Below are 14,411 nucleotides of genomic sequence, written 5' to 3'. Positions count from 1 at the left end.
AGGAGTTCAAGACCAGCCTGGCCAACATGGTGAAACCTCATCTCTACTAAAAATACTAAAATTAGCTGGGCATGGTGGTGCACACCTGTAATCCCAGCTACTTGGGAGATTGAGGTATGAGAATCACTTAACCCAGGAGGCAAAGGTTGCAGTGAGCCAAGATCGCACCACTGCACTCCAGCCTGGGTAACAGAGCAGGACTCTATCTCAGTGCAAAAATAAAATTAAATAAAATGTTCACTGAGTTTTTGTAGTCAGAGGAAAATTTAGCAATCATATCTTCTAAGTGAAGCTGAAACTATGAGTCAGATTGAATGAATGATAGGTATCCTCTTTTAAGCAGATGAGCAAAGTAGGAACTACCAGAAGTCAATCCAGTCTGAAAGACATAATTATGTGACTCCTAACTTAAATATATTAAGTATGGTAGAATTCTGGCAGGGAGCCAGCTTAATGCCAACATTGCAAGCTTTACTTTATTTGGAATATAGAACCAAATTCATAGAATAATAAGGTGCAGAAATTATTTTTTGTACATGTAAAAATGACTTATTTGTTTACAAATCTTTGTTTCCTTTTGCAGTTATTATGAATAAGAAACCAAGACTAGCCTGGGAACTTTATCTCAAGATGGAAACCTCTGGCGAGTCCTTCAGTCTCTTACAGCTCATTGCTAATGACTGCTACAAGGTGAGTTTGAGACTAAAGGGAACACAGAAGGTCAGTATCACATTGCTGCATTGGCTAATATTAGGGGAAATGTCCTACAGACTAAATGGTTAGTAGTGATAGGATTTGCATAGTGTTTGTTATAAGAGATTCCATTCTTTTTTTCTGAGACAGAGTCTCGCTCTGTTACCCAGGGTGAAGTGCAGTGGTGCAATCTTAGCTCACTGCAACCTCCGCCTCCCTGGTTCAAGGAATTCTCCTGCCTCAGCCTCCTGAGTAGCTAGGATTACAGGCACCCGTCACCATGCCTAGCTAATTTTTGTATTTTTAGTAGAGACGGGGTTTCACAATGTTGGCCAGGCTGGTGTCAAACTCCTGACCTCGTGGTCTGCCTGCCTTGGCCTCCCAAAGTGCTGCAATTACAGGCGTGAGCCACCGCACCTGGCCTGATGCCATTCTTTTTATGAATGAACTGAACTTAGAGATAGGCAGTATTTCAGAGATTTACGTATATATGAAGTAATTATTTAGAGAGGAAGTTTTAGATTTCTAAAGACTATGAATCTTTAGGTCGCATTGATGTACAGATACTCATCTGGTAGTTGGAAATTTGGTTCTGAAGTTCAAGAAACATGTCTTCTGATATCTAGAGACATAGATTGGGAGTCGTCAACATTTAAGTACAGCCCTGTGTTGCTTAATAATGGGGATAAGGACTGAGAAATGTGTCATTGGGTGATTTCGTCGTCGTACAAACATCAGAGTGTACTTACACAAACTTAGATGGTATAGCCTACTACACATTTAGGCCATATGATATAATATATAGCCTATTGCTGCTAAGCTGCAAACCTGTACAGCATGTTCCTGTACTGAATAATGTAGGCAGTTTTAACACAATGGCAAATATTTGCATATTGAAACATATCTAAACATAGAAAAGGCACAATAAAAATACAGTATTATAATCTTATGGAGCCACAATCGTATATGCTGCCCATCATTGATCAAAATACTGTTATGAAATGCATGACTGGATTCACTGAAGCCCTGAAAAACAGTGAGATTACACAAGTAAAAAGTAAAGGGAGAAGAGTTGCAAACCAAACTTTGAGGTGCAAATGGCAGACAGGAAAGACAAAGAAACCAGAAAAAGAGAATAAAAAATTAGTCAGATTTAGTAAAGGAATGGCTGTTTTTTGTGCATGTTGGTGTGTGTGTGTGTGGAGGGGCGGGGGAGTTGGAAAGGCTGGGAGAAGTTAGTAGTTTTGGGACCTAAGCTATAGATTAAAATTTTTTTTAAAAAAATCACCTCAAATTCTGGAAGTTCCTATTTTTGGAATATCTCATCCAAAAATGTCAAAAATACAGGTAAATGTCAGATAAAGAGAGTCTTGTGTTAAATTAATCAACAAAAGCTAATTTCAAAGCGAATCATTACCAAAAAAGGAAGTGAATCACTACCAGTGGAAAAGATTTTAAGACATAGGAGACTTGAAAATAATGGTTTAACATGACTTGGTGGATGCCAATGCTGTTAGTTAAGTTAGGGGAGGCAGAGGGAAGGAAAACATTAGAAGACAGGAAATTATTTCAATTTGAGATATATTAAATCTGAAGTGTCTTTGAGGCTCCCAGCAGAGATAACACAAGTAGGAAATGAACAGGCTGTGCTTGGAGCTTTGGTATTCGTTGCAATTAGCAATGCAGATTTAGCAGTTCACAGGAGTTAACAATGTAGATTTAGAAGTTAACAGTAGTTAGTGGTGGCAATCGCAATAGTGGTAGCAGTGGTAGTAATAGCAGCAGCAACAGCAAAGTATGAGAGAATAGGATGAACCAGTAAACGGGATGAGGAACCTTGCGGAACACCACTGTTTAAGGGCTAGAAAGAGAGAGAAGAGTAAATGAAGGAGAGGATGAACAGAAGAGAAAGAAAACAATGAGGACAGAGGAAAAAAATGCTTTTCATTACTTTTTCTTGTTCCTATTTAGTCAAAAGCCAAGGCAGCGTCAAATCTGCATCCGGATTGAAATGCGTGAGGACTGACAGTAGTAGGTAGAGAACAGAGTCAGATTAAAAAGCAGATGCAGTGAGTGTGATGTAGACCACAGTATTAAAAAATTTGATATTGAAGGAGAAAAACAGAGTGCTAACTTAAATGGAAAAACAGAGTTTGGGATTGGGGATGAGGTGTAGATTTCCTCTTTTAGAATGGGGATAGGCGAGTATGCCTGTCAGCAGAAGAAAATGAGCCATTGAACAGGAAGATTAAAGATTCAGGAGAATGGGGCATTTTTGATGGAGTAAGGCCCTAGAGAAGATGAAAGGGAAATAGGGTTAACATCAAAGGAAGATAACTACTTGAAAAACAAGTTAGACTTACCTGGTGTCTCAGTGGTCCCATGACCACCCACAAGCTTGGTAATTTACTAGAGGGACTCATATGACTTAATGTAAAGTTATACTCTTGGCTAAAATTTATCACACTACAGGAACAGTAGGAAAAAGATAGGTGTAGGTGAAGGCTAGAGAAGTAAATACAGGTTTTCTTATTTTCCCTCTGTGGGGATCACATGGCCACGTCTTTGTCCAACATATATGTGATATCTTTGTCAAAGAAAAACAGAGAGAATAAGGGGGGAAATGGCAGAATTAAGCCCTAATATGTCAATAATTTAATGTAAATGGTCTAAGTATGTCAATTACAAGACATCTATTGACAGAGTAGATTAAAAAAAAAAACCAATTATGTGTTCTCAGCAGTAAATTCACTTTAAAAATATTGATATACATAGGTCAAAAATAAAAGGATCAAAAAAAACAAAAACCCCACCATGAAGTAGTTTGGCAGTTTCTTTAATAAACATACTTACCATATGACCCAGCAATTGCATTCCTATGTATTTATCCCAGATAAATGAAAACCTATATCCACAGAAATATATAAATGTTAGTAACTCAAATTTTAATATATAAATGTTAATAGGAGCTTTATTTGTGATAGCCTAAAACTGGAAACATCAAAATCTTGCAGTAGGTAAATGGTTAAACAGACTGGTTTGGCATGGAATACTACTCAGTAATAAAAAAGAACTATAATGAGAAGTCTGACTCCATTTCTTGATGTTTGACTGCTGACTGCTTTTAAGCCTCACCCCATTCTCTTCCCCTTGTTCCTCACATCTGGACAAAATGATAAGAAAACCTACATGCTCCCTTCTTTGGCCCCATAGAGTGATTCAAACCACACAAGTGCCTGACCAGGCACAGGAACCTTCAACACAGCCCCACCTCCTAACCACAGTAAACACCAAGTCCAGTCTCTTTTCTTGCTCTCTCAGATGTTTTCATACCTGTGTAATAGGACCATTCTACTCTCCCAAGACTTCAATTCTGTAAGAAAATGTTTCATATCCTCTTACTGTGTGTGTGTGTGGTGTCATCAGTTTCAATATCCAAACCAAACTTTGGTTGAGAGTCCCTCTTGCAGTTATAGGGTGACCATAACAGGAGCAAGCTGTTGTTACACAAAGTAACTTGAATCAACAGGGAATAACAAGGACATTATACTGAAGGAAAAAAGCCAGTTTCAAAGGGTCCCCCTACTGTTTGCTTTCATACATATAACATTCTTGAAATGACAAAATTATTGAGACAGAGAACAAATTAGAGGTTGTTAGAGGTTAGGGATGGTGAGCAGGGAGGGCTGTGCATGTGACTGTAAAAGGGTAACAAGGGAAATCTTGGTGGTGATATAATAGTTCTGCATCTTGGCGAGGCACAATGTCCTATGCTTGCAATTCCAGCACTTTGGGAGGCCAAGGCAGGAGAATTGCTTGAGGCCAGGGGTTCAAGGCCAGCCTGGGCAACATAGACACTGTCTCTACAAAACATTTTTTAAAAAGTAGCTGGGGGCCGGGCGTGGTGGCTCACGCCTGTAATCCCAGCACTTTGGGAGGCCGAGGTGGGTGGATCACGAGGTCAAGAGATCGAGACCATCCTGGTCAACATGGTGAAACCCCGTCTCTACTAAAAATACAAAAAATTAGCTGGGCATGGTGGCGCGTGCCTGTAATCCCAGCTACTCGGGAGGCTGAGGCAGGAGAATTGCCTGAACCCAGGAGCGGAGGTTGCAGTGAGCCAAGATCACGCCATTGCACTCCAGCCTGAGTAACAAGAGCGAAACTCTGTCTCAAAAAAGAAAAAAAAAATTTTTTAATAAAAGGAAACTAAGCAAAATTTAATGGCATTCAGCATGTTCTGTGAGATCAAGGAAATGTGTAGTATGTTTGGGGAAAATGTCTGTCAAAATGCATTAAATATTTAAAAGATTTAGTGTTTAGAATAATATTCAGTATACATCTAGGCATTCTGAGAATTTAGGAACAAGATTAGGGAAAGACCATCCTCGAGTGGAATATGATCAAATTAGCATAAAATGAATGATAGTAGTCATGTGAAAAGAATACACTGAAGAGACTTGAAAAATGCTCAGATCAAATCACAATAATCAGAGTTTCTCCTCAAGATTAGAATACAATTAGAAGAAAGGGCAAAAATGCTGATTGTAGCATAACTGGACTATATGTAGAAAAAATGTTACACTATTGAAAACTGAGCAAACATAGGTGATTTAAACTGAACCTATGTATCCAAACTGTGATCTTCCCTCTTATTGTTTTAATTAGGAATTGAAACTTGCTAACTGAAAATGTTGTCATTACCCATGCACTTATTTCATACAGTTCCATTTCGTGTTACCTTTATGTTCAGGGTCCTTCTGTGCAATCTTTTTACTGCAAGTATTACCACATACTTTCTCTCATTCAGATGGGCCAGTTTTACTATTCTGCCAAAGCTTTTGACATCCTTGAGAGGCTGGGTCCCAGCCCTGAATATTGGGAAGGCAAAAGGGGTGCCTGTGTGGGCATCTTCCAGATGATCTTAGCTGGGATAGAACCCAAGTAAGTAAACAGGCAAGAAATACTGCCTCTACTCATTTTCTTGTTTTTGAGGGAAAGTAATTGTTCTCTTGGATGATATCTTCTGAAAACACATAATTATAATGATGTTTTAGAATGATGAAAAAAATGTTGATGTTAAATATTTCTATCTGACCATTTTCCTTCAGAAACATTTTGTAGAATCAGATGATTCTAAATCATATGTAATAGAATCAGATAAATCTAAGTTATATATACATTGAGTACACGAACAGCCTCCAAATATAAGAGCAAGATGGATATTTGGTTCCAAATGAATAGCCATTTTTATAAACAAAGTTTTGTTTTTTACTCATCTACTCTTTGGGTTTTTGTTTGTTTTTGTTTCTTGCCTATTGGCTTTTTTTTGTGTCCATTAGTTCAAGTCTCAAAGAATTAGGAATGGAGTAGATGTGGTTGATATCTCTTTTGGTTTTGTTCACCTTCTCGTATTCAAGGAAATACTGAGACGTTAGTTTACATAAAATCAAGTGGCTTATACTTTCTTTTTCTCTTTTTTCCTTTTTTTTTTTTTTTGAGACGGAGTTTCACTCTTGTTACCCAGGCTGGAGTGCAATGGTGTGATCTCGGCTCACCGCAACCTCCACCTTCTGGGTTTAAGCAATTCTCCTGCCTCAGCCTCCCAAGTAGCTGGGACTACAGGTGCATGCCACCATGCCCAGCTAATTTTTGTATTTTTAGTAGAGACGGGGTTTCACCATGTTGACCAGGATGGTCTCGATCTCTTGACCTCGTGATCCACCCGCCTCAGCCTCCCAAAGTGCTGGGATTACAGGTGTGAGCCACCGCGCCCGGCCCCTTTTTTTTTTTTAAGGTGGAGTCTTGCTCTATGTCCCAGGCTGGAGTGCAATGGTGCGATCTCACTACAGCCTCTGCCTCCTGGGTTCAAGTGACTCTGCTGCCTCAGTCTCCCAAGTCGCTGGGATTACAGGCACATGTCACCACGCTGGCTAATTTTTGTATTGTTAGTAGGGATGGGGTTTCACCATATTGGCCAGGCTGGTCTCAAACTCCTGACCTCAGGTGATCCTCCCACCTCAGCCTCCCAAAGTTCTGAGATTACAGGCGTGAGCTACCACGCCCGGCCTATAGTTTCATTTAAAACAAACATTAAAGCACAACTCAATTCCATTTTCTAAAAATAATTTCATGGAATGTATTCACTACTGATATATGAATAGGAAATGTGATAATTTTGAAAGAAAATATCAAAAATTACTTCCTACCTTATAGGACTTCTAAATAAAAGTTTAAAAGCAATTGGTTTTAAACTTTGTGAAAGAGGTTGTTTGTGGGGAAAAAGAAGTAAAAAATATGAGAAGACTCTTAAGCAAATGGGTTCGTAGTCCGTCGCCTATAGATTTGCTAGGGCAATAGGGAGGTTTTAATATGCATTACTTAAAATATGTTTTAATTTTAATTAAATTTAAATCAAACATAAATGCTAGGCTTAGTCTTTAATGTTCCTCTCTTCCGTATTTATTCATGTATTATTTTTCTTGAAACAAGTCACTCATTCCTCTGGCTTTGTCAAATTTTATGAATTTGACAGTGATGCCTAGTTGAACATGATTACCACCTTAAACCAGGTAGAAATCTATGAGTTAGACAAACTAAGTGACTTGTTAGTGTTAGAGCTAGAACTTGAACTCAACTCCTGGATATACATACCCTTCCTAGTCATGCAGAGTGACAGTAGAAATGGGAATATTTAGGTCATCTCAGAGAGGACAAAAAGATTATCAGAATATATATATAGGTATTATGGATAAACAAGGAACACTTGGATTGGTAAGAGAGATTTCACATAATTTTCATTTTACTATGCCACCATAAGGACATAAGACTAGGAAGTTTGTAATTGCTTTATGAATACACAGTGGAAGAGTCTATTACCAAAAATGCCCTACAAGACAAACAGTATGAAGGACAGTTCAGAGTTTATTTTATTTTTAAATTTTCATTCTTCATTGACACATTTTGTCTTTTCAAATCTATTCCTCAGAGAGACCCTTCGAGAAGTGGTCCATTTACTGAGAAGCACAGGCAACACCCAAATAGAGTACATCATCCGGATCATGAAGAAATGGGCCAAAGAAAACAGAGTACCCATCTAAGATAGCTCCAGCATCCTAGGAACCAGCTTCCACTTTGACATAAAACTGGAAATTATTTTCACTCAAGTTTCATCTGTGATACAGGGCTCTGTTTTATTGACATTTTCCTTCCTTGCTCTTTAAGCCTCAAGGTCAGTGACTGACTTGCTGAGACCTAGTCTCCTGGCTGAGCAGAGTACCATAGTCTGTGACCCTGTATGATCCTTCTAGCAATAAGACTTTGGACTTTTCTGGTGCCTTTCTTCCAAAAATGCTGAGTACTTTTAGGTAATTTACTGACTTTAAGGAAAACAGTATAACTTTTTTTTTTTGTTAGCATTTTATGGCATTGTCTCCTGACTGCAATAACAAATGTCTTTGACATGCAAGAATCAGCATCATTCTATTATTTAACTTTCAGACATCTCTGTACATTATCCCATTTTATTGGGGAATTTCATAAAGGGTTTTATAAATGCATCTCTAAATCTTGGGAGAATCACTAGCCATGTGATTCTAAGAATGGCAGTAAGCTCCTTTATCAAACCGTCTAGTCATTAATAGGATAGATTTATAGGATTACTCTTTCAGTAATTAAATTGTTGATGATAATAACATGTTACAGTGCAGTAAGATGAGTATTGCAATTTTTTAAAAGGTGAGTACTATGAAAAAAATTGCAGTACCTCTAAAGTTATTCAAGAAACAATGTTTATGAATCTCACTAGTCCATTATAGCTTGGTATCATAATATTTTAGGTAACAAAGCAGGTTGGGTTTTTCTTAATGTATCTTGCTGAACAAACATCAGTTTTGAAAGTAGGGCTACAGTGATTATTTATATGCATTGTGGGCACTTATTAATGTAATGATAATAAAACATGAATTGTGTAAAGTCCTTTGAGGGACCTCCTAATGGCTAGGCTGTCTGTCATAAGTCATATTCCAGACCCATGTTTCTTTTCTTTTTTTTTTTTTGGGATGGAGTCTCACTCTGTCACCCAGGCTGGAGTGCAGTTTCGAAATCTCGGCTCGCTGCAGCCTCTGCCTCCCGGGTTCTTGCAGTTCTCCTGCCTCAGCCTCCCGAGTAGCTGGGACTACAGGTACACACCACCACGCCTGGCTCATTTTTTTGTATTTCAGTAGAGATGGGGTTTCACTATGTTGCCCAGGCTGGTCTTGAACTCCTGAGCTCAGGCAATCCACCTGCCTAGGCCTCCCAAAGTGCTGGGATTACAGGTGTGAGCCACCGCACCCGGCCCCCAGCCCCATGTTTCTGAGCTCATATAACATAAACCTACTATACAACTGAGCATTCTTAAGCTCACAACCTGTTTCCAGAAAACAGACCCAAATTTTTCTATGTTTTGTACTACCTTTGTTTTTACACTATATAGTTTTTTTCTATTAGTTTAAGGCACCTAGTGTTACAGGTCTAGAAAGTGCAGAACCATCCCGATCTAGAAGAGAATAGATAGGAGGAAAACTGAAAGAAAGAATTCCTCAAGCACTAAAGTCAGGAAAATCCCTGTAGGCACTGTATTAGTTGTTCCACTTATCCCAACACTCCACTTATGGATAAAGGTTGTATAGTAAGGAGACGAGAACATGGCAGGAGTGAAAGCAGCCAAGAAGAGGTCAGTGACTGAAGATCACCATCGCCTTCGCCTTCAGGACTGTCGCAAGAGGTTATTTCACCTCTACTCAGGAAGACGGCCAGTTTTCCTGTCTTTTGTCTGAGAACCATGTATAATCAGTTCAGAGCACAAATAAAAATAAACTGGCCTAAGTAACTGAATTCTAGGAAACAAAGCTGCATCTTTTTTCATATGCCAAAGCTTCTGTTCCCTCATGTTGTTCCTACTTTTTAAATAATAAATGGTTCTCGGCATCTTAGGAACTAGATGGGTCTGATCTGGGTAGAACCTGCTGTAATTTTTAGAATCATTTTGTAATTCTTACCTCACTTAAAATACTAGGAAACACAGTAATGGAAAAGAGAGGTAGAACTCGTCAGCAGGTTTTGGCAGTGAAATTTGTCTTCCGGTGAATTGCTATTATTTTCAAATTGCCTATAGTTGAAAAGCTTTTCCATTGATGGAGATTTATTTTTAAATGAGCTTTTGTTGAATTCAACACTCTAGATTCTCCCTAACATTTTCCTGTCTTTTGGGGAAAAAAACAGATATTCCAAAAATGGCAGAATTTTAGACTAATTTTTGTAAACTTTTCTTCTATAGGATTGAGCCGAAAAACATAAACACTAAAGAGAGGTATCATATAATTCTCTTATTAAAGATAGCTATTTCTGAAATGTCTTAACAGAGTTTCAAGGTTGCAAAGTAGTATTGCACAGCTGGTTTCCTTACATGTGCTGATAGAGGAGAGAGGGAGACCCAGACTTAGGCATGTGGTGAAGTATGTACAGTTTATAGCATCAGTGTACGATTTATAATCTGTAGCATACATTACTTGTAAATGGGAAAAAATATCTTTTATAATTATTTTTGTACCTCAAAATAATTATTCTACTGTATTATATTCAAATTAAAGTTTATTGTTTAGTTCTCAGTATGATATTCTGTTGAGTGTGATAAGGGCGGGACCTGAATATGTCATGTGCCTTCTACCTTTTTTTTCCTAGCCCTAGAGTGAAAGGAGGGAAATAAAGTTTTGGGCCCTACAGGTTACTTTTTAGAAGAGAGGAAAGCACATGTTCCCTAAGAAGCCCTTTCCACTCCGAGTATGTATGTAGCATACATACAAGTAATGTATGCTACTTGTGAATCATACCAGCTTTGGCTCTTTGCTGAATTACAGCCCATTCATGCTGAATTACAGCCCATTTGGAAGTTATATGAGCAGTGCATATAGAAAGCTCACACATAGAAAGCTCTCAAATTCTTGTTGACTGCATAACTAAACATACAGTATCTGGAAGAGCAGGGGACTTGTGAGATCTAACCTCATATATATTCTAGTTCCCATCTAATTTTTATTTTATTGTGTGCTAAGCATATGCCAGGTACTTGGGATGCAAAGATAAATAATGGACAGGCCTGGCCCTGAAGGAACTCTAACAGAAGTACACACAACTAAACACAGTAACATGATTGATGTCATCAGTGGGAATAAAGTATTGAGCAATAAAAGAAGACAATGGAATGTTTGCATCCATGTAAATGGGATGCATCCTGCCTTATTTGGGAGAAGCAATCAGAATGGATCCCAAAGCTCAACAGCTAGCAAGATGCCCATGACTCTGCCACGTGTGCAACACACACCACATGCATCCAACAGATGGAAGCCAAGGGACTGCTTTCCTCCTCTATGGCTTAGTGCACTTTCAGAAAGGTGCCAGCAAACAGGCATTATATCACAATAGTTATGTCTGCTTTCTAGTGGCAAAAGTGAAGTAGTGACTTACTAGTTCCTATATTAAGAACATCTCTCTCTCTTAGATGAATAGTCATCTGACCTCTCTTTTCTTCATCCTATAAAATACTTCTAGGCTGGGCACAGTGGCTGATGCCTGTAATTCCAACACTGGGAGGCCCAGGTGGGAGGATCACTTGATGCCAGGAGTTCAAGAGCAGCCTGAGCAACAAACCAAGACCCTGTCTCCACAAAAAAAAAGTTTTGTTTCTTTGTTTTGTTTTGTTTTTAATTATCCAGGTGTAGTGACACATTGCTGTCATCCAAGCTACTTGGGAGGCTGAGAAGGGAGGACTACTTGAGACCAGAAGTTCAAGGTTACAGTATGTACTTTATAATAATGTTCAAACAGTACTCCTTACTATTAAGATGGTCTCAGAGCAGCAGAGCTAGGGACTTAGTGATGTGCCTGGAAACTATCTTAACATGAAGCTTCAGGCATATGAGAAAATCAGATGAATGTCATCAGTTGACAGTTGATGTGTGTGTAATGAGTGTGGAGTGTGTAGACATGTTTGCACATTTGTTGCCATCAAAACCTCTTCTTTAAATGAAATCTGAATACCAAATACACCTAGGGGCTGATCTGGTGGTTGTGGCGAAGGAGACAAGAGGAAGGAGGCACAGCAGGTTCACCTTCGGGCTGCCCCTTGTAGGGTAACAGTTTACAAACCTCAGATATAAAGAATAAGTATCCTGCTAGGCTAACCTCAGGTGAGAGAGCAATGGGTGTAATCTCTGGGTGCATTTTATCTAATTTGTTTATTATCATTTTTGTATATTCATTCATGTATTAATTTGGTCAGTTACTTAGATGCCACTGTGATCCAGAAAGCATTTGAGGTCAATTACCAAGGTATATATAACAAAATAACAATAGATAAGAAGTCATTTAAGAAATCAGATGGTGCATAGTAGCTTTGCTATAGTCCCAGCTACTCAGGAGGCTGAAGCGGGAGGATCACTTGAACTGAGGAGGTTAAGACCAGGTGGGCAACATAGCGAAACCTTGTCTCTAAAAAAACTTTTTTAAAATAAATAAATAATAAAATATTTGAAAAGAGTAAAGGAAACCAAGAGTAAAGTTAATACACGATGAAATATAGCAGAATTACTAAAAACAAACCAGAAATTTGTCTTACAAGTTTCCTGCCAACTGAAGCAAATGGTGAAACACAACCAGATAATAAACTCACAGTCCATCTATGTGAATGAACTTCCTAAGTGGGAAGAAAAATCTTGATTTCCAGTGATCTCTAATTGTTCACAGCCTTTTCTGAATTAGGTTTTTCACACTTTAACTTTTCAGTGATCTCTAATTGTTCATGGGTTTCTGAATTCATTTTTTTGCACTGTAACTTGGACCTAATTGTATGCTTCTAAGCATTTCAAGAGAATCTTATTGTTCCTCAAAATATTCATAGATCTTCCCTACTGAAAGATAGTTGAACAGTTAATTACACTTGCCCTTCTGTTTTTAGTCTTCCCTATAAATATAGAATTAATTATACTTTCCTTTGCTAGGTGTTGTTGTTTTTGTTTTTGTCTTTGTTTGAGACAGGGTCTCGTTGTGTCACCCAGGTTGGAGTGCAGTGGCACAGTCTTGGCTCACTGCAGCCTCCGCCTCCTGGGTTCAAGCGATTCTTCTGCCTCAGCCTCGTGAGTAGCCGAGATTACAGGTGTGTGCTACCACGCCCGGCTAATTTTTTGTATTTTTACTAGAGTTGGGGTTTCACCATGTTGGCCAGGCTGGTCTCAAACTCTTGACTTCAAGTGGATCTGCCCACCACGACCTCCCAAAGTGCTGGGATTACAGGTATCCACCACTGCGCCCAGCTGCCTTTGCTAGTTTTTGATGGAATAGTTATCAATATGGTGGAGCAGAGACATGTCATTCAAGTTTTTAGAATTCCAAGCATATGTTAGGATGAAAATAAAGGTAACGGTGACCTATAGAATACATTTTGAGGTACTGTAAAACAATGAAATGATGGGGTGTGATATGGCTTATACATTTACTGAGGAAATTCTGTAACCAGTGAGATTTTCTTTCCTTTCCTTTTTTTTTTCCCCAAGTATGAAACCATGGAGGTTTTTAAATCTTTTATTTTAAATTTTTAAATGTTATTTAAAATTTTTTATCTATTTATTTATTTTGAGACTGGGTTACGAAACTGGCTAATTTTTGTATGTTTGGTAGAGATAGGGTTTCACCGTGTTTCCCAGGCTGGTCTGGAACTCCTAGGCTCAGGCAGTCCACCCACTTGCTAGGATTACAAGCCTTGAAGACATGGAGTGTTACATATTTTATATGTATCAATTAATTGCAAACATTATTTATTTAGACGTTTGAGGTATCCAACAAAAGAAAAAAAGTTTTAAATTGTGCTAAAATACGCATAAAAGTTACCATCTTAACCATTATTTGCAACAAATTATTTTTATTGTAAATTGACAATTTATAATTGTATAAGTTTATGGGTTACAAAGTGATGTCATAATTTGTGGATACAATGTGGAATAACAAAATCAAGCTAGTGAACATAACCATCACTTCAAATACTTCACATTTTTGTGATGAGAACACTTGAAATTTACTCTTAGCAATTTTGAAATGTATAATATTCTATTATTAAATCTATTCATTATACTGTGCAACAGAACAAAGTATAAAGCATATTCCTCCTGAGATTTTGTACCTTGACCATCATTTAATTTTTTTGGCTTTTTTTGAGACAGAGTTTTGCTCCTATTGTTCAGACTGGAGTGCAGTGATGGTCTCGTCTCACTGCAACCTCCGCCCCCTGGGGTTCAAGTGATTCTCCTGCCTCAGCCTCCTGAGTAGCTGGGATTACAGGCACCCACCACCACACCTGGCTAGGTTTTTGTATTTTTAGTAGAGACAGGGTTTCACCATGTTGGCCAGGCTGGTCTCAAACTCCTGATCTCAGATGATCCACCTGCCTCGGCCTCCCAAAGTGCTGATTACAGGTGGGAGCTACTGCAGCCGGCCTTAAATTTTTCAAATGAAACAAAATATCAATTTTATAACAGCATCTAAAAAGTGAGCATAATTATTCATGCTCAGCTCATGATAGAGCAAATGGATTAATAGAATAATAATTCATGCTATTACATGTTTAATGAACTGGCAACAAGAGAAAATTGGTCAAAGAAAGGCAGAGGAACTTTGTCTTATAAGAA

At 38.3% G+C, this 14,411-nt stretch overlaps 1 protein-coding gene across 2 annotated transcripts in view; it reads left to right on the top strand.

The window, feature by feature from the left end:
* The window catches only part of IFT56 (intraflagellar transport 56), a 64,887-nt gene extending 54,543 nt beyond the window's left edge, over positions 1 to 10,344 (top strand). The window contains exons 16-18 of one of the 2 annotated variants that reach the window (XM_021665299.2): positions 584 to 690; positions 5,504 to 5,637; positions 7,682 to 10,344. In XM_021665299.2, the coding sequence (XP_021520974.1) occupies positions 584 to 690; positions 5,504 to 5,637; positions 7,682 to 7,793 (353 nt within the window). In that variant the 3' untranslated portion in view covers positions 7,794 to 10,344. The remainder of the gene's footprint in view (positions 1 to 583; positions 691 to 5,503; positions 5,638 to 7,681) is intronic. The other variant, XM_064372972.1, reaches the window with a different exon arrangement.
* The last annotated feature ends 4,067 nt before the right edge of the window (positions 10,345 to 14,411 follow it).

Source organism: Aotus nancymaae, unplaced genomic scaffold (genome assembly GCF_030222135.1).
Source record: "Aotus nancymaae isolate 86718 unplaced genomic scaffold, 86718_ANA_hifiasm-v0.15.2.pri h1tg000002l, whole genome shotgun sequence".
In the NCBI taxonomy this organism is placed as follows: Eukaryota; Metazoa; Chordata; class Mammalia; order Primates; family Aotidae; genus Aotus; species Aotus nancymaae.
Note: the sequence above shows the minus strand (reverse complement) of the source record. Positions and strands in the feature narration are given on the sequence as shown.